This window comes from Chamaea fasciata, unplaced genomic scaffold, assembly GCF_029207755.1.
Source record: "Chamaea fasciata isolate MVZ Bird 193981 ecotype frontalis unplaced genomic scaffold, bChaFas1.0.hap1 SCAF_30, whole genome shotgun sequence".
NCBI lineage: Eukaryota > Metazoa > Chordata > Aves > Passeriformes > Sylviidae > Chamaea > Chamaea fasciata.
Genome location: NW_027094115.1, coordinates 441,906 through 469,492, shown reverse-complemented (window position 1 = coordinate 469,492; position 27,587 = coordinate 441,906). Strand labels below are relative to the sequence as shown.

At 63.4% G+C, this 27,587-nt stretch overlaps 2 protein-coding genes across 5 annotated transcripts in view; one reads left to right on the top strand and one right to left on the bottom strand.

Moving 5' to 3' along the window:
* FER1L5 (fer-1 like family member 5) overlaps positions 1–6,325 on the bottom strand; it is a 28,344-nt gene extending 22,019 nt beyond the window's left edge. The window contains exons 1-19 of the mRNA XM_066206074.1: positions 6,241–6,325; positions 6,073–6,128; positions 5,906–5,997; positions 5,718–5,826; positions 5,508–5,639; positions 5,305–5,433; positions 5,164–5,226; positions 4,486–4,536; positions 4,109–4,139; positions 3,526–3,641; positions 3,312–3,444; positions 2,805–2,884; positions 2,621–2,689; positions 2,459–2,502; positions 1,877–1,953; positions 1,708–1,784; positions 1,248–1,352; positions 1,019–1,163; positions 453–577 (exon numbers count right to left, since the gene is read on the bottom strand). Of these exons, the coding sequence (XP_066062171.1) occupies positions 453–577; positions 1,019–1,163; positions 1,248–1,352; positions 1,708–1,784; positions 1,877–1,953; positions 2,459–2,502; positions 2,621–2,689; positions 2,805–2,884; positions 3,312–3,444; positions 3,526–3,641; positions 4,109–4,139; positions 4,486–4,536; positions 5,164–5,226; positions 5,305–5,433; positions 5,508–5,639; positions 5,718–5,826; positions 5,906–5,997; positions 6,073–6,128; positions 6,241–6,325 (1,719 nt within the window). The remainder of the gene's footprint in view (positions 1–452; positions 578–1,018; positions 1,164–1,247; positions 1,353–1,707; positions 1,785–1,876; positions 1,954–2,458; positions 2,503–2,620; positions 2,690–2,804; positions 2,885–3,311; positions 3,445–3,525; positions 3,642–4,108; positions 4,140–4,485; positions 4,537–5,163; positions 5,227–5,304; positions 5,434–5,507; positions 5,640–5,717; positions 5,827–5,905; positions 5,998–6,072; positions 6,129–6,240) is intronic.
* Positions 6,326–7,387: 1,062 nt separating this feature from the next.
* The window catches only part of KANSL3 (KAT8 regulatory NSL complex subunit 3), a 28,140-nt gene continuing 7,940 nt past the window's right edge, over positions 7,388–27,587 (top strand). The window contains exons 1-16 of one of the 4 annotated variants that reach the window (XM_066206293.1): positions 7,388–7,631; positions 9,555–9,725; positions 10,508–10,598; positions 11,344–11,529; positions 11,634–11,765; positions 12,306–12,422; positions 13,629–13,730; positions 13,854–13,925; positions 14,800–14,874; positions 16,757–16,914; positions 17,341–17,404; positions 17,860–18,060; positions 18,468–18,621; positions 21,301–21,378; positions 24,785–24,964; positions 27,108–27,180. In XM_066206293.1, the coding sequence (XP_066062390.1) occupies positions 7,399–7,631; positions 9,555–9,725; positions 10,508–10,598; positions 11,344–11,529; positions 11,634–11,765; positions 12,306–12,422; positions 13,629–13,730; positions 13,854–13,925; positions 14,800–14,874; positions 16,757–16,914; positions 17,341–17,404; positions 17,860–18,060; positions 18,468–18,621; positions 21,301–21,378; positions 24,785–24,964; positions 27,108–27,180 (2,087 nt within the window). In that variant the 5' untranslated portion in view covers positions 7,388–7,398. Of the gene's footprint in view, positions 7,632–9,554; positions 9,726–9,993; positions 10,031–10,507; positions 10,599–11,343; positions 11,530–11,633; positions 11,766–12,305; positions 12,423–13,628; positions 13,731–13,853; positions 13,926–14,799; positions 14,875–16,756; positions 16,915–17,340; positions 17,405–17,859; positions 18,061–18,467; positions 18,622–21,300; positions 21,379–24,784; positions 24,965–27,107; positions 27,181–27,587 lie in introns of those variants that run through there. The other 3 variants (XM_066206294.1, XM_066206296.1, XM_066206295.1) reach the window with 3 other exon arrangements.

Here is a 27,587-nt window from a genome sequence, read left to right as displayed (position 1 = left end):
GGGATCTGGGATCAGTCCCCACTCAGATCTGGGATCAATCCCCACCCGGATCTGGGATCAATCCCCACCCGGATCTGGGGTCAGTCCCCACTGGGATCTGGGATCAGTCCCCACCCGGATCTGGGATCAATCCCCACCCGGATCTGGGATCAGTCCCCACTGGGATTTGGGATCAGTCCCCACTGGGATCTGGGATCAGTCCCCACCCGGATCTGGGATCAGTCCCCACTGGGATTTGGGATCAATCCCCACCCGGATCTGGGGTCAGTCCCCACCGGGATCTGGGATCAGTCCCCACCTGGATCTGGGATCAGTCTCCACTGGGATTTGGGATCAATCCCCACCCGGATCTGGGGTCAGTCCCCACCGGGATCTGGGATCAGTCCCCACCGGGATCTGGGGTCAGTCCCCACCGGGATCTGGGGTCAGCCCCTCCCGGTCTGGGCTCTCACCAGGCGCTGGCACAGCGCTCGCAGGCGGTTCAGGCTGTCCCAGCGGTGCCCGGCGTCCTCCCACTGCGAGGTGACAGCGACCACCGGTTTGTCCCCAAACCACGGCAGGTGATGATAGAGGTTCCCTAAATTCGGGGAATTCGGGAAAATCAGAAAAATCGGGAGAATCGGGGTCAGAACGGACTCGGCCGTGCTGGTGAGGGGCAGCTGCGGCTCCCAGGGAGGTGTCACGGGATCACCCAAGGGTCCCAGAGTGTCCCCTGACCCACAGGGTGACACCCTTGAGGGTGACACTTCCCGGGATCATCCAAGACTCTCAAAGTGCCCCGTGACCCACAGGTGACATTATCCGGGTGCCAGCCCAATCCAAAATTCCCAGAGTGTCCCCTGATCCACAAGGTGACATTCCCCAGGTGAAAATCCCTGGAGTCACCCAAGATTCCCAAAGTGTCCCCTGACCCACAGGGTGACATCCTTGAGGGCGACACTCCCCGGGATCATCCAAGATTCCCCAAATGTCCCCGGGCGGCGGCCGTGTCCCCAAGCCCGCCGTGTCCCCAGCTCACCGTCGAACACGGGCGGTCCCGGCGCGGTGGCGGCCGTGGCGCCGCCGATGCCCAGCTCCAGCCGCAGGGGCTCGGCGCCGCCGGGCACCATGGTGGCCGAGTAGAAAACCCCGCAGAGCCCCAGCTGGCAGCGGGGCAGGCGGCTCTGTGGAGAGCAGAAACCCCAAAAATGCCCCTCTGTCCCCTCCGGGAGGAGGTGGCAGCGCTCCCGTGGGTCCCCGTGTCCCACCTGCGCCCGCTCGGCGTCCACGGGGACACGCTGGCGCCCGGGCGGGGTCCCCGCGTGGGTGCAGAGCTCCAGCAGCACCCGGCCCCGATAAACCAGCCCCGAGTCCTGGGAAAGCAGGCCGGGGTGCGGGGGGTCCCACGCTCACCCCAAACGTCCCGTCGTCTCCTCAACTCCCGCCCCAACAATTCCCCCTTTTCCCTCAAGTGCCCCACTCTCTGTTGCCTCCACGCCATTCCACCCCAAACGTCCCACCGGCCTTGAAAACGTCCCAAATTCCCTTTCCCATTCCCCCAACCCTCTTGGCCAAGTCCCAGAATCCCATTTCGCCTTCCCAACACCCTGCTTTCACCCCACCGCCCTCAAAACCTCTTCCTTTGCCCCAAGAATTCCTCGTTTTCCCCACAAACGCCCCGTTCCGGCCCCAAACGCCCCGTTTCCCCTCCAAAATCCCACTCCATACCCGGGCAGAGTCTGGCCGGGGGCCGTAGAAGGGCAGGAAGCTGGGCCCGAAGCAGGGGAAGAACCCGGGGGTCCCCTCTGGGGCAGAGGAAAGGGGATTCAGGGTGGGGGTTCGGGGTGGGGAAGGGGTCTGGCTAATGGGGACCCCGAAAAGGGACAACTGCGCTCACCCTCGAGCTCGTCGGGATGCCGGGAGATCTGGGACAGCCTCAGGGTGGCCCTGCCCAGGACTTTGCTCGGGCACGACCTGGTGGGGGCACGGTCAGGGGTCCCCCGAGCCCGAGGGGTGTTCCCCAAATCCAGGACTGTCCCCCGAGCCCGAGGGGTGTTCCCCAAATCCAGGACTGTCCCCCGAGCCCGAGGGGGTGACCCCCAAACCCGCAGAGATGTCCCCCCAAACCCGGGGCTGTTCCCAAACCCAGGAATGTCCCCAAACCCGCGGGGTGTCCCCAAACCCGGGGGTGTCCCCAAACCAGGGGATGTCCCCAAACCCGGGGGTGTCCCCAAACCCGGGGATGTCCCCAAACCCGCGGGATGTCCCCAAACCCGGGGATGTCCCCAAACCCGGAGATGTCCCCAAACCCGCGGGGTGTCCCCAAACCCGGGGATGTCCCCAAACCCGCGGGGTGTCCCCAAACCCGCGGGATGTCCCCAAACCAGGGGATGTCCCCAAACCCGGGGGTGTCCCCAAACCCGCGGGGTGTCCCCAAACCCGGGGATGTCCCCAAACCCGCGGGGTGTCCCCCGCTCACCCCCGCAGGATTTCCAGCAGGATCTCGTCACAGATGGGCGGCAGCTGCGGGGAGAGAACGACGCCGAGCGTGGCTGCGCGAACGGGGGCCTCCCCCTTTTTGGGGTGGCCCGGTTTGGGGCGGGGGGTGCGGGACGTGTGTGGGGCTGGGGCCGCTCCTCACCCGCAGGGGGAAGAACAAAGCCTCGTTCCACTCGGGGCCGCCATCGGGGGGCATCCCGCGGGTGCAGAGCTGCGGCGGGGACGGCCGTGAGCCCCCGAAAGGATCCGGCACCCCCGGAGCCCCTGGGTACCCCGAATTCCCTGCCTGGCACCCCGAATCCCCCCGTTCCCTGCCCGGCGCTCACCGTCCTGCCCGCAAAGCCGACCCGCACCGACACCTTCGCCGAGCCCCTGGTGCCGCCCAGGCCGGGCCACGCCGGCTCCGCTGCGCAGGGATGGGGAGCGGCGAGATTTTGGGGGGTCCCCGAATACATCCTCACCCCGAATCCCCCCCCGGTTCCCACCCTGCAGCGAGCAGGGGGTCCCCAAACCCGTCCTCCGTCCCAAATTCCCGGTGTCCCTACTCCCAAACCAAATTTCCCCAAACCCACCCCCAAATTCCGGGTGTCCCTGCCCTGGGGCGAGCAGCATGGTCCCCAAACCCACCCTCCATCCCAAATTCCACCGTGCCCACCTTGTGATGAGGAGGGTCCCCAAACCCACCCTTCACCCCAAATTCCACCGTGCCCACCTTGTGATGAGAAGGGAGGTCCCCAAACCCACCCTTCACCCCAAATTCCACCGTGCACACCTTGTGATGAGCAGGATGGTCCCCAAACCCACCCTTCACCCCAAATTCTCGGTGTCCCCACCCCAGTCCCCGGCGTCCCCACCCCGCGGCAGGTCCTCGGCGCGGAACACGCGGATCTGCAGGGTGGTGGTGCAGGGCGGTGGCCGCAGCAGGTTGGCCTCCACGTCCTCGTCCCCCGCCGGCATCCCCTGCTCCTTGGGGGGTGGGTGTGACAGCGTGGGGACCCCCCCACCCCGGTTTGGTTTTTGGGGTGCGGGGGAGAGCGGGGCGCTCACCTGGGCGCGCTCCCCGGCGCGGCGCACGGCCAGGCTGACCTGCAGCAAGCCCTGGGAGCGGCCGTCACCGTGCCGCGGGTGCTGCAGGCTCAGCCACTTCCAGCTCAGGCTGCGCCCTGGCACGGGGGGACACCGCTGTCACCTGGCCGGCACCCTGAGCCACCCCGGGGCCGGCCTAAAACCCCCCCAAAATCTCACAGGATTCCCCAAAAAGAATCCTGAAACGTCCCTGAAACCTCACAGGGTTCACCCCAAAAAATCCTGAAACGTCCCTGAAACCTCACAGGGTTCACCCCAAAAAATCCTGAAACGTCCATGAAACCTCACAGGGTTCACCCCAAAAAATCCTGAAACGTCCATGAAACCTCACAGGGTTCACCCCAAAAAATCCTGAAACGTCCATGAAACCTCACAGGGTTCGCCCAAAAAATCCTGAAACGTCCCTGAAATCTCTCAGGGTTGCCCCAAAATCACTGGTTGAACCCCAGGGCAGGGCCTGCCAGCAAAACCTCCCAAAATGTGTCACCCCAAAATGTGTCACCCCAAAATGTGTCACCCAGCACCACCCCAACCCTCCCCTTACCTGGGGCAGAGTAGATGGTGCCGATGTCGAGCTGTGGGTACAGCAAAGGGGGTGACACCCCATTCCCAGCACCCCATTCCCAAAACTCAACTCCTGACACCCCATTCCCGATCCCCCATTCCTGACACCCCATTCCAAAACCCCAATTCCAATGCCTCATTCCCAAACCCCATTCCTAAACCTCATTCCCGATTCCCCATTCCTGATCCCGATCCCCCATTCTCAATCCCAATCCCCCATTCCCAATTCCCCATTCCCGATCCCCCATTCCCATCCCCAATCCCCCATTCCCATTCCCAATCCCCCATTCCCGGTCTCCCATTCCCGATCCCCCATTCCCATTCCCAATCCCCCATTCCCACCCTGGCACTCCTCACCTCGAAGACGCCGATGACGGGTTTGGTGCAGATGTTTGGTGAACGGAGCACCTGTGACGGGAAAGGGGACACGGCTGACCCTGTGGCCCTGTCCCTGTGGCCCTGTCCCTGTGTCTGCGTGTCTGTGTCCCTGTCCCTGTGTCCCTGTGTCACTAGCCCTGCCACTGGGCCTGTGTCTGTGTCCCTGCATCCCTTTGTCCCCGTGTCCCTGTCCCCATGTCCCTATGCCCTGTGTCCTGGTCCCCCCTGCCCGTCCCTGTGTCCTTGTGTCCCTGTCCCTGTCCCCTTGTCCCTGTGTCTCTGTGTCCTTGTGTCCCTGTCCCTGTCCCCTCCTCCCTGTGTCCCTGTGTCCCTGAGTCCCTGTCCCATTGTCCCTGTGTCCCTGTGTCCCTGTCCCCTTGTCCCTGTGTCCCTGCGTCCCTGGTGTCCCTGTGTCCGTGTCCCTGTGTCCTTGTCCCTGTGTCCGTGTCTGTGTCCCTGTCCCTCCCTGTGTCCCTGTGTCCCTGTCCCTGTGTCCCTGTGTCCCTGTCCCTCCCTGTGTCTGTGTCCCTGTGTCCCTGTGTCCCTGTGTCCCTGTGTCTGTGTTCCTGTGTCCCTGTCCCTGTGTCCCTGTGTCCCTGTCCCCTTGTCCCTGTTACCCTGTGTCCCTGTCCCCTCGGTGCCACCGACCCCTCCCACCTGGATGTGGATGGGCTGTGCCACCAGCTGCTCGGCCGTCTGGCGGAAATCCTGGCAAAACACCTAAAACCACGCAGGGGAAGGGCAGTGAGGGCAGGCCGAGGGCCAGCGGCCGTCCCCACGTCCCCTCGGCGGTGTCACCTCATTGAAGTAGGGGTTGTTCCCGGTCCGGCCGCGGGTGCGGAAGCTCCGCTTCCCGATCTGCACCTTCACCACGGGGCTGATGTTCTTGCCCCGCAGCTGCCGGCCCCTGATGACCCTCACCCGCACCTGCGGGGCGGCAGGGACGTGGTGGCCCCAGGGGACGTCACCCCCGGGTGTCCCCGCGCCCGCGGGTGCCGTACCTGGAAATCCTCTTTCCTCTCTGCGGCGGCCACCCCCGGCGGCTCCAGTGGCACCTGTCCGTGCGCGCTGGTGACAGGGACGTCCCCGGACGGGCCGCGCGCGTCGCAGTAGCAGCGGAAGGTGACGGTGCACTGCAAGGGGACAGTGACACGGGGACAGCGCCCGCTGCACCCCGGCGTGCTGTGGGGGGCTGTGGGGTGGGGGCTCACCCCCGTGGGCCGTTCCCGGTGGTCCAGCAGCGGGATGTCCTTGACGGCCATCGGCAGGCCGGGGTTGGCCACCAACTGGTCCAGTGACACCGTGGTGGCACCCAGGCTCCTGTGGGAGCGGGGGACACGGTGAGGGTGGCCGTGGCGAGGGGGTGGCCTCGGGGTGTCCAGCCGGGGCTGTCACTCACCCCCGGAGCAGCGGGCACTCCCAGCGCCGCAGGCGCAGGCTCAGCGTGTCCGTGGCGCTCAGGGGACACGTGTCCAGCGGCCACACCAGCTCCTGACGGGGGTGACACGGGTCAGGGGGTGACCCGATGTCCCTGTGCCACCACGGGTCACCCCGGGGCCACCTCACCTCGTTCCAGGTGAGGCTGTGCTCCTCGGGCAGCACCCGCGTTCTCCTGGGGACGCCTGTGTGGGGACAGGAGGGGTGGTGGCACCTCAGGCTGGGGACGTTGGGGTGCCAGGGGAAGTGGCCGGTGTCACAGGGACAGCCCCCGCGGTGTCCCCAACCCCAGGGTACCTCGGAAGCAGACGGACAGCAGGACACCGGGACCGAAGCCGGTGGCCCCGGGAATGTGGGCGGCGACCAGGTGGCACCGCAGCATGGCCACAGAGCGCTGGCACCGGGGACGGAGCTGTCACCAGGGGGCTGCCACCAACGGGCCACCCCCGGGGCGCTGTCACCGCTGATGGCTGCAGGTTTGTCACCGAGGGGGTGCCCCCAACGGGCCAGCCCCGAAGTGCTGTCACCAGGGGGCTGCCACCAATGTGCCACCGCCGAAGTTCGGGCACCGGCTGCAGGTTTGTCACCGAGGGGCTGCCACCACCGTGCCAGCCCCAGGCGCCCCAGGCGCCACCACCCCTCTGGCGACAGCACGGCAGTTGAGTTCCCGTGCGGCAGAGCGCCAACGGCGGCTGGCCGCACCCGCTAACTGCGTCCCCGTGTCGCCACGCGGGACGCTCCGGGAGCCCACGGGCCGCGGGAGCGCGCAGCGTCCTGTGCGGGGCTGGAAGAGCCTGGACTGGCCCTTCCCGCGGGGACATTGCCTGACCCCGCGGGGACATTCCCTGACCCCCGCAGGTCCCTTCCCGCGGGGACATTGCCTGACCCCCGCAGGTCCCTTCTCGCGGGGACATTCTCTGACCCCCGCGGGGACATTTCCTGACCCCCGCAGGTCCCTTCTCGCGGGGACATTCTCTGACCCCCGCGGGGACATTCCCTGACCCCCGCAGGTCCCTTCTCGCGGGGACATTCTCTGACCCCCGCGGGGACATTCCCTGACCCCCGCAGGTCCCTTCTCGCGGGGACATTCTCTGACCCCCGCGGGGACATTCCCTGACCCCCGCAGGTCCCTTCTCGCGGGGACATTTCCTGACCCCCGCAGGTCCCTTCTCGCGGGGACATTCCCTGACCCCCGCGGGGACATTCCCTGACCCCCGCAGGTCCCTTCTCGCGGGGACATTCCCTGACCCCCGCGGGGACATTCCCTGACCCCCGCAGGTCCCTTCTCGTCCCCGCGGGAGCGCGCCCCGCGCACGCGCGCTGAGGGGCGGTGGAAGGGGCGGTGGAAGGGGCGGAGCGCTCTCCGCGCACGCGCGCTGCGGGGCGGTGGGAGGGGCGAAGGCGCGCCCCGCGCACGCGCGCTGCGGGCAGGGCCGAGGGGGCGGGGCTCCCGCCATGTCGCAGCGCGCCGCGGAGCGCGATCGCGACAGGGAGCGCGAGCTGCAGTGGTCGGCCCGCAGGATGGGCACGTCGCTGCTGCTGCAGCTGTCGGCGCACGAGCGGGAGCTGGACCTGGTGTGCCTCGACCACTCCTACGCCAAGCCCTGGAGCGCACACCCCGACGCCAGCGCCGCCCGGCCCGCCCGGCTCCTCTTCCTCACCCCGCGGAGGCACCTCGGCAGCGCCCCGTGAGAGCCCGGGCGGCGGAGGGGGAAAGGAGCCGGTCCCGTGGGGTTGTCGGGGGAGAGGAGGGGGTCTTGTGAGGCTGAGGGGGAAATGGGGGGGCATCCTGCGCGGCTGAAGGGGCTGTGAGGGGGGATTTGGGGGGTCCTGGGGGCTGGGGGGCTGTGAGGGGGGATTTGGGGGATCCTGATGGGTGAGGGGGGCAGGAGGAGTCTCAGTTCGTGGTGTCCGGGGGCCGTGGTTTGGGGTGTCCGGGGCCGTGGTTTGGGGGGTCCGGGGCCGTGGTTTGGGGTGTCCGGGGCCATGGTTTGGGGTGTCCGGGGGCCATGGTTTGGGGGGTCCGGGGGCCGTGGTTTGGGGGGTCCGGGGGCCATGGTTTGGGGGGTCCGGGGCCGTGGTTTGGGGGGTCCGGGGCCATGGTTTGGGGTGTCCGGGGGCCGTGGTTTGGGGGGTCCGGGGCCGTGGTTTGGGGTGTCCGGGGGCCGTGGTTTGGGGTGTCCGGGGGCCGTGGTTTGGGGGGTCCGGGGCCGTGGTTTGGGGTGTCCGGGGCCATGGTTTGGGGGGTCCGGGGCCATGGTTTGGGGGGTCCGGGGCCGTGGTTTGGGGTGTCCGGGGCCATGGTTTGGGGTGTCCGGGGGCCGTGGTTTGGGGGGTCCGGGGCCATGGTTTGGGGGGTCCGGGGCCGTGGTTTGGGGTGTCCGGGGCCATGGTTTGGGGTGTCCGGGGGCCGTGGTTTGGGGGGTCCGGGGGCCGTGGTTTGGGGGGTCCGGGGCCGTGGTTTGGGGTGTCCGGGGCCATGGTTTGGGGGGTCCGGGGCCATGGTTTGGGGGGTCCGGGGCCGTGGTTTGGGGTGTCCGGGGCCATGGTTTGGGGTGTCCGGGGGCCGTGGTTTGGGGGGTCCGGGGGCCGTGGTTTGGGGGGTCCGGGGGCCGTGGTTTGGCGTGTCCGGGGGCCGTGGTTTGGGGGTCCATGGGGCTCGGTTTGGGGTGTCCTGGGATGTCCAGGGGCCGTTCTTCGTGGGCTCCCGGGGTCTCGGTTTGGGGCTCCCGGGGTCTCGGTTTGGGGCTCCCGGGGTCTCGGTTTGGGGCTCCCGGGGTCTCGGTTTGGGGCTCCAGGGGGCTCAGTTTTGAGGCGCTACGTTTGGTGGTCCAGGACGCTTACTTTGGGGCCTCGGGGTGATCAGTTTGGGGGTCCAGAGCAGGTTGGGTTTGGGCGTCAGGGTGATCAGTTTGGGGGTCCAGAGTAGGTTGGATTTGGGGGTCAGGGTGGTCAGTTTGGGGGTCCAGAGCAGGTTGGGTTTGGGGGTCAGGGTGATCAGTTTGGGGGTCCAGAGTAGGTTGGGTTTGGGCGTCAGGGTGATCAGTTTGGGGGTCCAGAATAGGTTGGGTTTGGGGGTCAGGGTGATCACTTTGGGGGTCCAGAGCAGGTTGGGTTTGGGGGTCAGGGTGATCAGTTTGGGGGTCCAGAGCAGGTTGGGTTTGGGCGTTAGGGTGATCAGGTTGGGGGTCCAGAGCAGGTTGGGTTTGGGGGTCAGGGTGATCAGTTTGGGGGTCCAGAGCAGGTTGGGTTTGGGGGTCAGGGTGATCAGTTTGGGGGTCCAGAGCAGGTTGGGTTTGGGCGTTAGGGTGATCAGGTTGGGGGTCCAGAGCAGGTTGGGTTTGGGGGTCAGGGTGATCAGTTTGGGGGTCCAGAGCAGGTTGGGTTTGGGGGTCAGGGTGATCAGTTTGGGGGTCCAGAATAGGTTGGGTTTGGGGGTCTGGCGGTCTCGGTTGGGGTGCCCAAGGTGCCCGCTTTGCTGTCCCAGGAGCACCGAGGTCCCTGGGTCAGTCCCCCCCGGGAGCGCAGTCCAAACCCCCCGGCTCCCCCAAACCTCCCGCCTCGCAGCCCGGGCTGCCCCGTCCCGGCTGTGACACCTGTGTGGGTGGCAGGGAGGCCGACGTCCCGGTCGACGTGGAGACGGTGACGCCCACGCCGGTGCCGCTGTACGACAACCAGAAGGCTCGGAGCGTGATGAACGAGTGCGAGCGGCACGTCATGTTCGCCCGCACCGACGCCGACGCGCCCCCGCCGCCCGACGACTGGGAGGAGCACGTCAACAGGTGGGAATGGGGCATGGGAATATGGGCTGGGAATGGGAACATGGGAATATGGGCTGGGAGGAGCACGTCAACAGGTGGGAATGGTACATGAGAATATGGGCTGGGAATGGGACGTGGGAACATGGGCTGGGAGGAGCACGTCAACAGGTGGGAATGGCAGGGCTGGGAATGGGGACATGGGAATGGGAACATGGGAACACGGGAACATGGGCTGGGAATGGGAACATGGGCTGGGAATGGGAACATGGGAACATGGACTGGGAATGGGAACATGCGAATATGGGCTGGGAGGAGCACGTCAACAGGTGGGAATGGCAGGGCTGGGAATGGGGACATGGGAACGTGGGCTGGGAAAGGGAATATGGGAGCATGGGAACATGGGCTGGGAACGGGAACGTGGACTGGGAACGGGAACATGGGAATATGGGCTGGGAATGGGAACATGGGAACATGGGCTGGGAACGGGAACATGGGCTGGGAACGGGAACATGGGAACATGGGCTGGGAACGGGAACATGGGAATATGGGCTGGGAACGGGAACATGGGCTGGGAATGGGAATATGGGAACATGGGGACATGGGCTGGGAATGGGAACATGGGAATATGGGCTGGGAACGGGAACATGGGCTGGGAATGGGACATGGGAGCATGGGCTGGGAATGGCAGGGAACAGGAATCTGGGCTGGGAGGAGCACGTCAGCAGGTGGGGTGGCAGTTCCAGAGCAGAGGAACCAGGAATGGTTTGGTTACTCTGTGGGTGACCCTGCGTGTGTCCCCGCAGGACGGGCTGGACCATGGCCCAGAACAAGCTGTTCAACAAGATCCACAAAGCGCTGCAGTCGGACAGGCTGGCCCGCCTGGCCAACGAGGGGGTGAGAGGGGCTGGGACCCGTCCTTCCCGCAGACCCTGGGGCAGTCAGGAGGGAGATGGTGGCCCTTGGGTCACGTGGCCTTGAGGAGCAGGCAGCTCTGGGCTTCTCTGAGCCGGGATCTTTGTGGGAGCATAGAACGTCCTGGGCTGGAAAGACCCACATGGATCATCAGTGCCACCCCTGGTTCTGCACAGACACCCCAAAACTCCACCCTGGGCGGCCCTGGGAGCCCTCCACAGACACCCCAAAACCCCGCCCTGTTCATCCTTGCGCAGACACCGCAAATTCCCACCCTGGGCAGCCCTGTGCAAAGGCTCCTGGAGCTCCGGCAGCCTCGGGGCCGTGCCCAGCACCCTCTGAGGGAAGAACCTTTCCCCAAACCCAGCCTGAGCCTGCCCTGGCACAGCTCCAGCCCTTCCCTGGCTCCTGTCCCTGTCACAGGGAGCAGCGACCAGAGCTTCCTCTTGGAAGTTTCGGATTGCTGTGAGGGTTCTCCTCAACCTCCTCCCAGGAATGTCAGGGAGAGGAAATCTGGGCTGGGGATGGGAATCTGGGCTGGGAATGGCAGGAAATGGGAATCTGGGCTGGCGATGGCAGGAATGAGAATACGTCCTGGGAGTGCTCGGACTGGTGCTGTCCTCCTGGATATTTGGGCAGCCCACGGCGGCATTTCCACGAGGATGGGGCTGTGCTGCCGTGCCTGGTCTTCCCCTGAGCTGTTCCTTTGGGATTTCCTGCTTCCCAGGCGTGCAACGAGCCCGTGCTGAGGAGGATCGCGGTGGATAAATGCGCCCGCAGGGTGCGCCAGGCGCTGGCCAGTGTCAACTGGGACACCAAACTCATCCAGTGGCTGCACACCACGCTGGTGGAGACCCTGAGCCTGCCGGTGCTGGCTGCCTACCTGGACGCCCTGCAGACCCTGAAAGGAAAGGTGATGAGAGCAGCGGGAGGCTCGGCTGGCGCGGGGAGGAGGTTGGGAGCGTTATCCCGTGTTCTGGGGGCATTTTGTCAGTGCTCCCTGGCCTCTGCTTGCAGATCCCCGCGCTGATCGACAGGATGCTGCTCTCCTCCACGGCCAAGACAGGAGCAGCAGGGGCTGAGGCGCTGTCCCTGCTGCTCAAGAGACCCTGGGACCCAGCAGTGGGTGTCCTGTCCCATAACAAACCAGTGAGTGCCCCTGGGGTTGTGGGGGTCCCACGCAGGCTTTAGGCTTCCCACCGTCTGCTTCTGTCCTCTTCCTGGGCTCTTCTGTCCCTGCTTTAGACCTGCTCCGTGAATGGAAGGGACCCACCAGGATCGTGGATCCAGCCCCTGGCCCTGCACACACCCCCCCAGTTCCCACCCTGGAGCGCTGTCCGAAGGCTCCCGGAGCTGCGGCAGCCTCGGGGCCGTGCCCGTCCCCTGGGCAGTGCCCAGCACCCTCTGGGGGAAGAACTTTTCCCCAAACCCAGCCTGGCCCTGCCCTGGCACAGCTCCGGCCCTGCCCTGGCTCCTGTCCCTGTCTCAGGGAGCAGGGATCAGAGCTGTCCCTCGGAAAGGAGAATCCTTTCTGTTGGAGAAATCCTCCTGCGTGTCCTGAGGGAGCTTAGGCTTGGGAAAACAATCGCTTAAAGAGCTGTGGAAGATCCTTCTCTCTTCCCTGTGAGCCAGGGAGACCTTTCCTGGGAAAACTGCCGTCCCTGACACGGCTCCTGTTGAACTTTGCAGAGCAAACTGCCCGGATCCCCCCTGATCCTCATCGCTTCCTCCGGCCCTGCCAACTCCATGTTCCCCACGTCCCGACGGCACCGCTTCTGGCAGTCCCAGCTCTCCTGCCTGGGCAAGGTCTGTGGGGCTGCCTTGGGGGGCTGCCTCTGGGGCTTGCTCTGGGGGAGGGACCCCCCAGCAGGGCAGGGCTGGGGCTGCTGAGCTTTGTTTTCAGATGCTCTAAAGCCTCGTGCTCTTCTGGAAGCTGAGGCTGGCGCCTGCCCCCTGGAGGCCCTTCACAGGGGATGGGGTGGCCCAAACCCGCCGAGTCTGGGGCCTCCTGGTGCTCCGGTTAAGGTTTGATGAGGGTTCTGGAGATCGCTGCAGGCTCCTGCCTGGCTGTGGAGCTGCTCACACGCCTCCCAGTCACTGGGGGTGCTGTGGGGCAGAAGCAGAGCTGGATCTGCTGGGAGTCTGGGGAATTCTGCTTTTAGAAGTTAGGAGAGAATGCTGTGGGAGAAGAGGAGGGAAAGCGCAAGTTCATGGCTTGGGCTCCAGCCCGTGCCGGTGCTTGTCCTCAGCAGTGTGTTGGTTATTCCTGCTGTCCCCAGCACTGGGTTGCCTGTCCCTGGCGCTGTCCCCTGCCCTGCTGCCTGTCCCTGACACTGTCCCCTGCCCTGCTGCCTGTCCCTGTCACTGTCCCCTGCCCTGCTGCCTGTCCCTGTCGCTGTCCCCGGCCCTGCTGCCTGTCCCTGACACTGTCCCCGGCCCTGCTGCCTGTCCCTGGCGCTGTCCCCTGCCCTGCTGCCTGTCCCTGACACTGTCCCCTGCCCTGCTGCCTGTCCCTGTCACTGTCCCCTGCCCTGCTGCCTGTCCCTGTCGCTGTCCCCGGCCCTGCTGCCTGTCCCTGACACTGTCCCCTGCCCTGCTGCCTGTCCCTGGCGCTGTCCCCTGCCCTGCTGCCTGTCCCTGACACTGTCCCCAGCCCTGCTGCCTGTCCCTGGCGCTGTCCCCTGCCCTGCTGCCTGTCCCTGGCGCTGTCCCCGGCCCTGCTGCCTGTCCCTGGCGCTGTCCCCGGCCCTGCTGCCTGTCCCTGGCGCTGTCCCCTGCCCTGCTGCCTGTCCCTGGCGCTGTCCCCGGCCCTGCTGCCTGTCCCTGGCGCTGTCCCCGGCCCTGCTGCCTGTCCCTGGCGCTGTCCCCGGCCCTGCTGCCTGTCCCTGGCGCTGTCCCCGGCCCTGCTGGCTGTCCCTGACGCTGTCCCCGGCCCTGCTGCCTGTCCCTGGCGCTGTCCCCGGCCCTGCTGCCTGTCCCTGGCGCTGTCCCTGACGTCCCTTTCCCACGCAGGTGATCCCCATCGCCACGTCCCTGCTGAACAACGGCAGCGGCGTGGGGGTGCTGCAGTGCCTGGAGCACATGATCGGCGCCGTCAGGGGCAAGGTGGCCGAGGTGAGCGACAAGGACAGTCCCCTTGTGCTCCCTGCCCCGTGCCCGGGGCTGCTGTGCCACCCTGGGCGTTGTCCCAGCGTGTGGCCCGCCTCTCCAGCCGCGGCTTTGCCCTGTGTCCCGCAGATCCACAACCACTTCTCACACAAGCAGATCATCCTGATCGGCTGGAACACGGGTGCCTTGGTGGCCTGTCACGTGAGTGCCCCGGGCCTCTGTGTCCTCAGGGAGGCACAGGGAGCGTGTGGGTCTGTTAGAGCACCTCCAGGGGAGGCCACGGGGCTGCTCCAGGGCTGGAGGCCCTCTGGAGCCGGGCTGGGAGAGCTGGGAATGTTCACCTGGGGAAGGGAAGGCTCCAGGGAGAGCTCAGAGCCCTGAAGGGGCTCCAGGAGAGCTGCAGAGGGGCTGGGGACAGGGCCTGGAGGGACAGCACACAGGGAATGGCTTCCCACTGCCACAGGGCAGGGATATATCGGATATTGGGAAGGAATTCCTGGCTGGGATGGAATTCCCAGAGGAGCTGTGGCTGCTCCATCCTGCGAAGTGTCCCAGGCCAGGCTGGAGGGGGCTTGGAGCACCCTGGGAGAGTGGAAGGCGTCTCTGCCATGGCAGGGCTGGGGTGGGGTGGGCTCCAAGGTCCTTCCCAAACCATTCCAGGGTCTGTAATTCTCTGGGAGCCCCCTTGGCAGCCTCAGCTCAGAGCTGGATTTTAGTGACTTGTTGGGGTTCTCTTCGTCCCTGGGCTCATTCCAGGGCCTGGCTTTGCCCTCTGTGGTCGTGGGCCCTTTGCAATTGGAGTCGTTTCATGCGTTTTAATCACTGTGGTAATCCCCAAGGTGTTGCTGTTTGGGTGTTGCTGTGCCCTGGCAGGAGCCTGGCAAAGCAGCCTCCCTTCCTGGGATGTGCTGGGCTCTGGGAATGCTGGCTGCTCTCTCCCTGCCCAGGTTTCCTTGGGGGAATTTGTCACTGCTGGGCTCTGGGAATGCTGACTGCTCTCTCCCTGCCCAGGTTTCCTTGGGGGAATTTGTCACTGCTGGGCTCTGGGAATGCTGACTGCTCTCTCCCTGCCCAGGTTTCAGTGATGGAATACGTTACTGCTGTCGTGTGCCTTGGCTTCCCACTGCTCACCGTGGACGGCCCCAGAGGGGTAAGGACCACATGGAGCTGCTTGAAGAGTTCTGCCTGTCTTTAAATCTCCCCGGGTTGTTTTGTGGAATTCTTCTTGGAGGTCCAGTGATCGTTGACTGATTTTTTGCGGGAATGTGTGGGATTGTTGTCTGGAGTAGCTGTTGCTCTCGGAGGAGGGGCTGTAGCAACCCTGGTAGGATTCCTGGTGCTCTGGCTGGTGTGAGGAGTGCCCTTGGTTTGTCTCTGCTGTGGGGTGGTTTTGGAACTCCTTGCTGGGGGCCCGAGTCCCTCGTTATCCGTGTCATGTGTCCCTCGTTATCCGTGTCATGTGTCCCTCGTTATCCGTGTCATGTGTCCCTCGTTATCTGTGTCACGTGTCCCTCGTTATCCGTGTCCCTCGTTATCCCTGTCCTGTGTCCCTTGTTATCCGTGTCCTGTGTCTCTCGTTATCCGTGTCCTTTGTTATCCTTGTCCTGTGTCCCACATTATCCATGTCCCGTGTTATCCATGTCCCATGTCCCTCATTATCCCTGCCCCCTGTCCCTCGGTTATCCGTGTCACGTGTCCCTCATTATCCGTGTCCCTCGTTATCCGTGTCTCGTGTCCCTCGTTATCCATGTTCCTCGTCCCTCGTTATCCCTGTCCCTTGTTATCCCTGTCCTGTGTTATCTGTGTCCCGTATCCCTCGTTATCCTTGTCCCGTGTCCCTCATTATCCATGTCCTGTGTCTCTCGTTATCCATGTCCTTCGTTACCCATGTCCCATGTCCCTCATTATCCCTGTCCTGTGTTATCTGTGTCCCGTGTCCAGCATTATTCGTGTCCCGTGTCCCTCGTTGTCCCTGTCCTGTGTCCCTCATTATCCCTGCCCCATGTCCCTCATTATCCATGTCCTGTGTCCCTCGTGTCCCGTGTCCCACATTATCCATGTCCTGTGCTGTCCATGTCCCGTGTCCCTCGTTATCCCTGTCCCGTGTCCCTCGTTATCCCTGTCCTGTGTCCCTCGCGTCCCATGTCCCACATTATCCATGTCCCTCGTTATCCCTGTCCTGTGTCCCGTGTCCCACATTATCCATGTCCCGTGCTATCCCTGTCTCGTGTCCCTCGTTATCCCTGTCCCGTGTCCCTCGTTATCCCTGTCCTGTGTCCCTCGCGTCCCATGTCCCACATTATTCATGTCCCTTGTTATCCCTGTCCTGTGTCCCGTGTCCCACATTATCCATGTCCCTCGTTATCCCTGTCCCGTGTCCCTCGTTATCCCTGTCCCGTGTCCCTCGTTATCCCTGTCCTGTGTCCCTTGTTATCCCTGTCCCGTGTTCCTCGTTATCCCTGTCCTGTGTCCCTCGTTATCCCTGTCCTGTGTCCTTCATGTCCCGTGTCCCACATTATCCATGTCCCTCGTTATCCCTGTCCCGTGTCCCTCGTTATCCCTGTCCTGTGTCCCTCGTGTCCCGTGTCCCACATTGTCCATGTCCCGTGCTATCCCTGTCCCGTGTCCCTCGTTATCCCTGTCCCGTGTCCCTCGTTATCCCTGTCCCGTGTCCCTCGTTATCCCTGTCCTGTGTCCCTCGTGTCCCATGTCCCACATTGTCCATGTCCCGTGCTATCCATGTCCCGTGTCCCTCATTATCCGTGTCATTTGCAGCCCAGATCTCTCCCTTTTGAGCCATGTGTGGCTGGATAGGGAACAATGATAGGCACAGCCCCTCTAGGAAGTGGCAGATTCCAAGGGCAGTGGAATTCCATTGGAAAAGGCCTTTCCTGCTCCATTTTCTGGAGCGCAGTGCAGCTCCAGCAGTTTCCCTCTGGCCTCAGCGAATCCCGGTGGGACTCGCCCCTGGGAACCCCGTCGGCCTCATCCCGGGGTTGCAGCTCCATCCCAGCCCCCGGTTGCTCCCGCAGGATGTGGATGATCCCCTCCTGGAGATGAAGACCCCGGTGCTCTTCGTCATCGGGCAGAACTCCCTGCAGTGCAACGTGGAGGCCATGGAGGATTTCCGGGAGAAGATCCGGGCGGATAACAGCATGGTGGTGGTGGGAGGGGCGGATGACAACCTCAGGTGAGGCTCTGCCTGGTGGCTTCTCTCTTCCTGGGAATTCTGGGCAGTGTCTGAACATGCTGGAGACATCAGCCCCCAAATCTGGGGCTGGAATGAGGTGGGAATTGCATGAAAACGCTCCAGACTGGTCTGTGTTGGGAATAACTGCAGGAAAAACCTGCGTGGGAATGGGCCTGTGCTAGGGCCGGACCCAGCAGCACAGAGGAGATTCTGGAGCATCGCAGGAATGTCTGGTGGGGAAAATCAGTAAAGAAACCTAAAACTGACCCTGGGTGTGAAGACGGAGCTCTGAAATGTCAGATTGGCTTTGCAAAATGCTTTGGGCAGTCCCTGAAAGGACCTTTTTCCTCATCAGGTGAAGGATGACGGGAGTGCGCTCGTGGAAAAGTGTGAATTTCCACCTGATTTGGTTCTTTTTCACCCCAGGATAAGCAAAGCCAAAAAGAAGTCAGAAGGCCTGACCCAGAGCATGGTGGACAGGTGCATCCAGGTAACCACAGGGATCTTCCCTTCGCACCTCAGAAAGGAAAGAATCTGTGCTGGAATGTTCTGGGGTGCAGCTGGGATGGGGTGGATTGGAGGGAATCATCTCCTGAGTTTTGGTTTGGAAGGGAGCTCTGAGATCCCTGGGAGTGCACCTTAACCAGGGAGCACTTTCCTGAGTGTCCCAACACGTCTGCCTGGGGACACGGCAGCGTTTTGGGAGAAACCTTTGTGGTTTTGTTTTTTTCCCACGTGTCCTAAATCGGTGATCGGTGAGCTTCGCTAGGAAATCCACATCCTCCCTGCGAGGTTTCGGGGATTCTCTGCAAAAATACCAAACCCAGAGAGCCTCGCCCGTGCATCCCCTTGGGAATGCTCCGTTTCCTTGCTTCAGGCTGTGGAGATACACTGCTCAGAGACGCTCCCAGCCCTGAATCCAACTGTTTATCTCCCAATTCCCAGGATGAGATTGCAGACTTCCTGACGGGGGTGCTGACCCGGGCCGAGAGCCACTCGGGCTCCGAGCCCCGAGACCTGGACGCCGAGAAGAAGAAGAAGGCCCGTGACTGCAGCAGGAGGGATCTGTCCTTCGAGCTGCCCGAGAGGAGCAGCAGGCCCGCCTCCCCTGCAGCCAAAGTGCCAGCCTCGCCCTCAGGCTCCGAGGTGGGAGCTCTTCCCCCCGGGGTAATTCCAGCCGGGGCGTGTAAAGAGAGGGGTTTGTGCCACCAGAAGCTGTTGGGAGAGGGAGGTGAGAGGAAACCCGCGGGATGTGGCCTCAGGGGAGCTTTAGCTGAGAGACTGGGAAAAGTTCTCTGATGGGAAGGGTTGCGAGGCTTTGGAGCAGGCTGGTGGAGTCACCACCACGCCCGGGGTGCTCAGACACGGGTGGATGTGGCACTGGGGACAGGCCTCAGTGGTGACCGTGCTGTCGACAACGGCGCTTGATGATCTTTTCCAACCTTAAAAACCCCCGGCGTTCTCCCGGTGAGGGAAATGAACGCTCAGGCACGGGCCTGGTGCCCAGGGCTGCCTCAGGCAGCCGTGGGCTGAGCGTCCCTCTGTCCCAGCAGGACCTGTCCAGCGTGTCCAGCAGCCCCACGTCCAGCCCCAAGACCAAGGTGGCCGCCCTGGCCCTGCCCAAGCCCAGCCAGGCGGGCCCCACGCAGCTGCAGAGGAGGCAGGTGCCGAGGCCAGACGCTGTCCTGACCCACAAGCAGGCGCAAGGTAATTCCCTGCACCCTTCCGGCAGCTGCAGTTTTGGTTTTTCTCTGTCTGGACCTACGTAGGTTTTTATTTTCCGAGTCCCGTCTTGAATTCCGAGCTCCCTGTGGCAGCTTTCTCCGCAGCTCAGCCCTCGGAGGGTTGGGATTAGGTTGGATTTGGTGTTTCTGGAGCCTTCCCGCTGTTGGAAGCGGGAAGGATTTTCTCTCTGGCTGACCAAGGCCCCTGTGGCCGGGCTCTGATCCCTTAGGGACACCCTGCTCTGGTGTCTCCTCGTGGCTGCTTGGGGAGGCACCGAAGGTGCTCAGGAGATGGTTGAGGTGGTTGAATTGAGGTGGAAGTGGCAGGTTTGGGGAGTTACGGAACCGCCCTGCGGCGAGTGGCCTGTGCACAGGGAGCCAGCTGGAGCTCTGCGGTTTGTGTCTGGTTAGAGCCTGCGCCGCGCTGGTCAACTTGGGCGCTCAGGGAGCGCTTCTGTGGCGGAGGATCCCTCCTGGCCGGTTCCGGCAGCACCCGGGGGCGATTCTCCGTGCTCCCTCCCGTCCTTGCCCTGCTCTGGACGGGCTGGTGGTGTCACCTGCAGCTGTGACCCTGCACAGCCACCTGTGGGTGTCACCTGCAGCTGTGACCCTGCACACCCATGGGTGTCACCTACAGCTGTGACCCTGCACAGCCACCTGTGGGTGTCACCTGCAGCTGTGACCCTGCACAGGCTCCCATGGGTGTCACCTGCAGCTGTGACCCTGCACAGCCACCCATGGGTGTCACTTGCAGCTGTGACCCTGCCCAGCCATGGGTGTCACCTGCAGCTGTGACCCTGCCCAGCCATGGGTGTCACCTGCAGCTGTGACCCTGCACAGGCTCCCATGGGTGTCACCTGCAGCTGTGACCCTGCACAGGCTCCCATGGGTGTCACCTGCAGCTGTGACCCTGCACAGGCTCCCATGGGTGTCACCTGCAGCTGTGACCCTGCACAGGCTCCCATGGGTGTCACCTGCAGCTGTGACCCTGCACAGCCACCCATGGGTGTCACCTGCGGCTGTGACCCTGCACAGCCACCCATGGGTGTCACCTGTGGCTGTGACCCTGCACAGGCTCCCATGGGTGTCACCTGCGGCTGTGACCCTGCACACCCATGGGTGTCACCTGCGGCTGTGACCCTGCACAGGCTCCCATGGGTGTCACCTGCAGCTGTGACCCTGCACAGGCTCCCATGGGTGTCACCTGCAGCTGTGACCCTGCACAGGCTCCCATGGGTGTCACCTGCAGCTGTGACCCTGCACAGCCACCCATGGGTGTCACCTGCGGCTGTGACCCTGCACAGCCACCCATGGGTGTCACCTGTGGCTGTGACCCTGCACAGGCTCCCATGGGTGTCACCTGCCGCTGTGACCCTGCACACCCATGGGTGTCACCTGCGGCTGTGACCCTGCACAGGCTCCCATGGGTGTCACCTGCGGCTGTGACCCTGCACAGGCTCCCATGGGTGTCACCTGCGGCTGTGACCCTGCACACCCATGGGTGTCACCTGCGGCTGTGACCCTGCCGAGCCGTCCTGGCTCAGGGCTGTGTTCCTGTGCTGCTGTAGCTGAGGGAGGCGGTTCCCAGGGGATGCAGGAGGAGGCGCTGTGGTGGAGCTGTGTCCTGGTGCCTGGTTGGGAATGCCGTGGTGATTCCTGGTTTCATCGGCAATGCCGTGGTGATTCCTGGTTTCACTGGCAATGCAGTGGTGATTCCCGGTTTCATCGGCAATGCCGTGGTGATTCCCGGTTTCATTGGCAATGCTGTGGTGATTCCTGGTTTCATTGGCAATGCCGTGGTGATTCCTGGTTTCACTGGCAGTGCCGTGGTGATTCCTGGTTTCACTGGCAATGCAGTGGTGATTCCCGGTTTCATCGGCAATGCTGTGGTGATTCCCGGTTTCATCGGGAGTGCCGTGGTGATTCCTGGTTTCACTGGCAATGCCGTGGTGATTCCTGGTTTCACTGGCAATGCCGTGGTGATTCCCGGTTTCATCGGCAATGCAGTGGTGATTCCCGGTTTCATCGGCAATGCCGTGGTGATTCCCGGTTTCATCGGCAATGCTGTGGTGATTCCCGGTTTCATTGGCAATGCCGTGGTGATTCCTGGTTTCACTGGCAATGCAGTGGTGATTCCTGGTTTCATCGGGAGTGCCGTGGTGATTCCTGGTTTCACTGGCAATGCCGTGGTGATTCCTGGTTTCACTGGCAATGCCGTGGTGATTCCCGGTTTCATCGGCAATGCAGTGGTGATTCCCGGTTTCATCGGCAATGCCGTGGTGATTCCCGGTTTCACTGGCAGTGCCGTGGTGATTCCCGGTTTCATTGGCAATGCCGTGGTGATTCCCGGTTTCATCGGCAATGCCGTGCTGATTCCCAGCTGGAGCTGCTCTGGGAAGTGCTGGCCCGCCGCTCTCAGCCTCCTGGCGCGGCCCGGCCCTGCCCTCGTCGCCCAGGCTGTCCCGGTGCCTGCGGCGGCTCTGTTGGGCCGGGCTGTGCCGCGGCCGGGCCGTGCCCCTCGCCGTGTCTGCTGTGGCTGGATCCGTGGTGTCCGGAGCTCCGGTGCTCCGAGGTCCCCCCGGGGGTGCCAGCGGCGTCCCCGGAGCCCCCGTCCCCTGCGGAGCCGGGCTGTGATCCTGTAATTCTCTCTGATTCATTTCAGCTCAGTTTGCTGCTTTTCTGAAACAAAACATGCTGGTGAGGAAAGCTCTTCCTCCTGGCACCTCCTCATGTCTCTTTGGTGAGTATCTCCTCACTCCTCGCTGTCTCTCTCCCTGTCTCGCTCCTCCTCTCTGCCTCTGCTGCCTTCCTCCATCGTCCTCCTCCTCTTCCCCTGCCCCGCTCCGGGGCTGCGGCCTGGCGTGTCCCCTCGTCCCCTGCTTTGTGCCTCCTGTGCCGTGTCTGCAGCTTGGGCCCGGGGCCCGCCTGGCGCGGGGGGATCTCCGCCTTTGCGGAGCCGCTCCCGGCGGATCGGTGCTGGAGCCGGCATCGCTCCCGTCGCCTGGAGCTTCCTGGGCCTGGCTCTAACCCTTCCCTGTGCTGGGGGTGTGGACACCGCTGTCACCCACCTGGGGACGCGTGGGACGGCAGCCGTGGACAGCCGGGGGGGACACGCAGCGGCGTGGCTTGGCCTGAGGGACTGGGGAAGAGCAGAGAGGACAGGGACAGGGGTGGCCTTGGGAAAGGGGAGACGGATCAGGGATGGCCTCGGGAAAGGGGAGACGGATCAGGGATGGCTTTGGGAAAGGGGAGACGGATCAGGGATGGCCTTGGGAAAGGGGAGACGGATCAGGGATGGTTCTGATGGATCAGGGATGGCTCTGGGAAGGCTCTGATGGATCAGGGAAGGTTCTGATGGATCAGGGATGGCTTTGGGAAGGCACTGATGGATCAGGGATGGCTCTGGGAAGGCTCTGATGGATCAGGGATGGCTCTGGGAAGGCTCTGATGGATCAGGGTTGGCTTTGGGAAGGCTCTGATGGATTAGGGAAGGTTCTGATGGATCAGGGATGGCTCTGGGAAGGTTCTGATGGATCAGGGATGGCTCTGGGAAGGTTCTGATGGATCAGGGAAGGCTTTGGGAAGGCTCTGATGGATCAGGGATGGCTCTGGGAAGGCTCTGATGGATCAGGGATGGCTCTGGGAAGGCTCTGATGGATCAGGGATGGCTCTGGGAAGGCTCTGATGGATCAGGGATGGTTCTGATGGATCAGGGAAGGCTTTGGGAAGGCTCTGATGGATCAGGGAAGGCTCTGATGGATCAGGGAAGGCTCTGATGGATCAGGGACAGAGGGCACTGATGGATCAGGGACAGGGACACTGTCTGTCCTAGGGGCACGGGTGACACTGTGAGCACCCAGAGGTGACAGTGTGCTGTGCCCTGAGGGATGGAGGGGGGTCTCCAGGCTGTCCCAGGATGTGATTTGCCACCCCGGGTGACAGCGCCCGTGTGGGTCTGGGGTCAGCACGGGGAGGAAGGTGGAACCCCCAGGCTCTGGGCGGCTGCAGTTGTCACTCGAGCTGTCAGTGTCCCTTCTCCTGCGGGGTGGCCCCAGCGATGAGCTGCCCCTGAGCCCCCTGAACGTTCTGGATCCGACTGCTGAGCCAGGCCCTGCCCGAGCTGCTGCTTCAGGGCTTTCTTTGCCTCTCCAGCCTGGTTTAAACCTTCCTTGCTCCCTGGAGCCTCCTGTGAGGCCCCTGTGCCACCAGGGCAGGGACACGCCTGGCCGTGGAGAGCCTGGCCCCAGTCTGGCTGCCACGAGGCACCAAGGGCTAATTAAGAGCTCTGGGTTCATTACTGCTGCCTTGGCTGCCTCAGGTGTGAGCCAGGATCTGCCTTTGGTTTGGGCATGGGATGGGAACAGGCAGCCAGCCCTTCCTGGCACGGGCAGGACAGGAGGGGACGCGGGGACACAGCCGGGTCACTGGGGACACAGCTGGGTCACTGGGGACACGGGGACACAGCTGGGTCACTGGGGACATAGGGGGACACAGCCGGGTCACTGGGGACACAGGGGGAGACAGCTGGATCACTGGGGACACAGGGGGACACAGCTGGGTCACTGGGGACACAGAGGGACATGGGGGGACACAGCCGGGTCACTGGGGACATAGGGGGACACAGCTGGATCACTAGGGACACGGGGGGACACAGCTGGGTCACTGGGGACACAGAGGGACACAGGGGGACACAGCCGGGTCACTGGGGACATGGGGACACAGAGGGACACAGCTGGGTCACCGGGCACCCAGGGGACACAGGGGGACACAGCCGGGTCACTGGGGACACGGGGACACAGCCGGGTCACTGGGGACACGGGGACACAGCCGGTCACCGCCTGCCTGTGCTTTGAGGGACACCTGGTGCCGGTGCATGTGCCACTGGCTGTCCTGCGCGGCTCCTGGCCCGGGGCTGCCGGGCTCTCCTGGGCGCTGTGGATGCACGTTGGGAATGCTGCACGGGGGAACGGGCTGCGGGGCACGGCGCAGCGAGCTCGGCGCTGCCCTGGGGAGCAGAGCAGCCCCCGAATGCTTGGGGGGGCTGAGATGGGGGGCTTTGGCTGCAGTCACGTCCCGCCCCGCGGCTGAAGGTGCCTAGGTGATAGACAGGGTAAAAACGCGCACGTGTGCACTTCTCCATCGATCTTACCTCACCGACCTGTGGCCACGGGGTCGGCGATGTCCCTTCAGAAGGGAGGGACGTCTTGGCCTCTGGGATGCTCAGTCCGTGGCCGGGATGCCCAGGGCACTCTGGAGGGAGGGAATTCTCAGCATCCCAGGCTGGGGCATTGTGCCCGGGGGGTGGCAGATGTGTTTGGGCAGGATGTGGCAGCTCGCGACCCTGGGCTGTGCTGGTGGGTCCTCTGTGCTTTGTGGGCTGGCCCTGGCCTTGGGGAGCTTGTGATTCGTGCAGGGTGTGACAGAGCAGGGGAACGCTGCTGTGGAGGGGAGCTGCCGGCCTGTGGGGTCTCTGCCCTGTCCCTTGCAGTGTGGGCTTTGGGGGCTTGGCTTTGCTGCAGCACCTCCTCTGCTTCGCTGGGTGCCTCCGAGCCCCTGCCCGGCTCCTGGAGGGCTGCTGGGGCATCCTCGGGCTCTGCTGGGGCAGCAGCTGGCCTCAGCTCTGATCCTCTGTGCCTGCAGGCCTTGTCCCCTCACCTGGCCCTCGGGGCTGCTGCAGGGGCCTGATGCCAGGATTTGGGGATGAAAACGTCCCTGTGGAGTTGTGGCAGCCGTGCCACTGCCCGGAAGGACGTGGAGGGACTGGAGTGTGTTCAGAGAGGGGAAACGCAGCTGGGGAAGGGTCTGGAGCACAGGTGTGAGGAGGAGCAGCTGAGGGAGCTGGGGGTGTTCAGCCCAGAGAAAAGGAGGCTCAGGGAGGTCTTCCTCACTCTCTACAACTCCCTGAAGGAAGGCTGCAGCGAGGAGTCCACCTCTGCTCCCAGACCACCCGAGGAATGGCCTCGAGGCGTGCGCGGTGTCCTGGGAGCAGCTGAGGCGGCCGTGGGGTGTCGGTGCAGGACAGGCAGGGCTCAGCGGGGCTCCCGTGCGCGGCAGCTGGGCAGGCTGGCACGGAGGCAGCTGTGCACGGGCACGTTCCCTTCCCGGCACGCCCTGGGCGCTCAGACAGCTCCTTCTGTGTCCCCCAGTTCCAGTGTCCTCAGAGCACTCGGAAGGGGCTGACAGAGATGATGTGCGAGTGCAGCTGAAGAGGCAGCAGAGCCCCAGCCCGACCCCATGCACCAAAGCCTCCAAGCGAGCCAAAATCAAGGTGACCATTGTCTCCCACGGAGAGGGCCCCGGAGCAGCCCTCGGCACGCAGGCAGAAAGTGAGTTGTGGCTGCAGCTGCCTGTGGCACCGGCAGGGCCCGGGGCGGGGAGGGAGCCGCGGTGGTTTGTGATCCCCGATTCCCTGGTTTGTGGAGGGTTCAGCTGCAGGGAGGAGGTGGAGACTCCAGCTGTGAGAGGGGGCTTGGCAGGAGCCTGTTTTCCACCGCGCTTGGAATTCCACGCTCCTGCAAAACAGCCGGGAGCTGGGAGGGGGATCCTGCACCTCCCTCGAGGCCTGGAGCTGCTGCTGGGAGCAGGGTGCTGGGTGCAGGGTGTCCGTGCTGCTGGGAGCAGGGTGCTGGGAGCAGGGTGCTGAGAGCAGGGTGCTGAGAGCAGGGTGCTGGTGCTGCTGAGAGCAGGGTGCTGGGAGCAGGGTGCTGGGAGCAGGGTGCTGGGAGCAGGGTGTCCGTGCTGCTGAGAGCAGGGTGCTGGGAGCAGGGTGCTGGGAGCAGGGTGCTGGGAGCAGGGTGCCCGTGCTGCTGGGAGCAGGGTGCTGGGAGCAGGGTGTCCGTGCTGCTGGGAGCAGGGTGCTGGTGCTACTGGGGGCAGGGTGGTTGTTGGTCCTACTGGGAGCAGGATGCTGGTGCTGCTGGGAGCAGGATGGATGTTGATCCTATTGGGAGCAGGGTGCTGCTGCTGGGAGCAGGGTGCTGCTGCTGGGAGCAGGGTGCTGCTGCTGGGAGCAGGGTGCTGCTGCTGGAAGCAGGGTGCTGATGCTGGGAGCAGGGTGCTGATGCTGGGAGCAGGGTGCTGCTGCTGGAAGCAGGGTGCTGATGCTGGGAGCAGGGTGCTGCTGCTGGGAGCAGGGTGCTGCTGCTGGGAGCAGGGTGCTGATGCTGGGAGCAGGGTGCTGCTGCTGGGAGCAGGGTGCTGCTGCTGGGAGCAGGGTGCTGCTGCTGGAAGCAGGGTGCTGATGCTCGGAGCAGGGTGCTGATGCTCGGAGCAGGGTGCTGATGCTGGGAGCAGGGTGCTGATGCTGCTGGTCCTGCTGGACCCATTGCTCCGCGTTCCTCCTGTCGGGAACCCGCTGCTGCTTGAGGGGTCTTGGCGAAGTTCCTCCCTCTGGAAGGGTTTTGTGGGCTCCAGATCGCCCACCCAGTGGAGCTGCCCTCTCTGCTGATCCCCCTGGAGCCTGGCACAACACACGTGGGGTTCACAGCCGAGCAAATCCCAGCTCCCATCCTGCCTCTGCGTCCCGGAAAATGCCCAGGACGAGCTGATGGGCTCCATCTTCATGCCCCGAAGCTCTGGCTGCTGTCCCCTGTGTCCCTCGGGACTCAGCACCTTCCAGAGCCCCAGCTCCACAGAGCTTCCCTGCTTGTGGAATTTATGGAATCAGAGGTCAGCGGCGCCGTTCTGCTCGGAAATCCGAGGTTTTCAAAGCTGGGAAATAACTCTGCTCCTTTCCTAGCACCTCTGCCAGTTCAGCAGCTCTGAGCTGTGACAAAACGCAAATCCACATCCTTCCGGAAGGTTTCACTTGATCTTCTGGCAGCTTTGAAAACCTCTGGTGTCTGGATTCTTTTCTCTTTTTGTTTTTCTTTTTTTTTTTTAATTTTTTTTTTAAATTTTTTAATTTTCCAAACTTTACTTCTTTTCGCAGAAAGGAAATGAATTGCAGAAGTAAACATGAACCCAAACGAGAATTGCCTCTTTCTTTGCCGGGTGTGAGCAGGAGGAATGCACGAGGAAGGAATGCAGTTGTATCCCTCAGTGCTGCAATAAACAAATTCCGTGACTTGTTGCATCCCTGTGTATTTTGTAAAGTGTCTTTAACTAAGAATCCTTACAAAATCACCCAGATCCCAGCAATTCATGGAGGCAGGGATGGAACAGGAGGGGATTAGTAGAGAGAACCTTTAGGAGAGACATTTGCATTTGGTGGCAAGGGTCTGAGATTCCTTACAGAAGGATTTTGGGATTTTTTTTTCTTTCCGTCCTGGCTGCTGTAATTCCACGAGTGTTTTAACTGGATTTTGCTCCTCCCGGTCTCCAGCGCGGTGCCTCGGGCTGGGATTCCTGGAGAAGATGCTCCGGGAGCTGGAGGAGCCCCTGTGGGTACCTGCAGAGAGGGGGATCCCTGCGGAATCCCGGAGGATTTGTGGGGGAGAGGAACTGAGGATTCTCTGTTTTGTTTTACAGTTGTCTCCGGGAAGCCGCTGCCCCTCGGCCAGTCCAGCACCAAGGAGTTCTCGGGGCTGCTCTCCACCCCCAAGTGAGTGGGAATCGGGAATTTGGGGAGGTGTTTCTGACGGGGTGATCCCTGCGTCTGGAGCTTTCCGGTGTTTTGCTCCCCACTGGAATTTGCCGGTTTGGGGGAGACTCTGGAGCTCCTGAAAACTCCATGCCAGCTGGGAATGCAGCCTGGGAGGGTCGGGAGTGGAGGTGGTGTGGCCGTGCTTGTGTCCGGTCTGTTTTCCAAAAGTCAGGTTTGTTCCCCTCTGTCTTTGCGGTGGCTTTGGTAGAAATTCCGTGTTTGATCCTTCCCTTCGTTTCCTTCTGGCATCTTTGCAGTAAAAATGACGTTCTTATTGCGAGGGCAGGGGAAAGGAGCCTCAAAGCAGCTGGTGAAGGGCCTGAACTGTGCACAGGGATTCCGGTTGGGGGAGTAAATCTCATGCT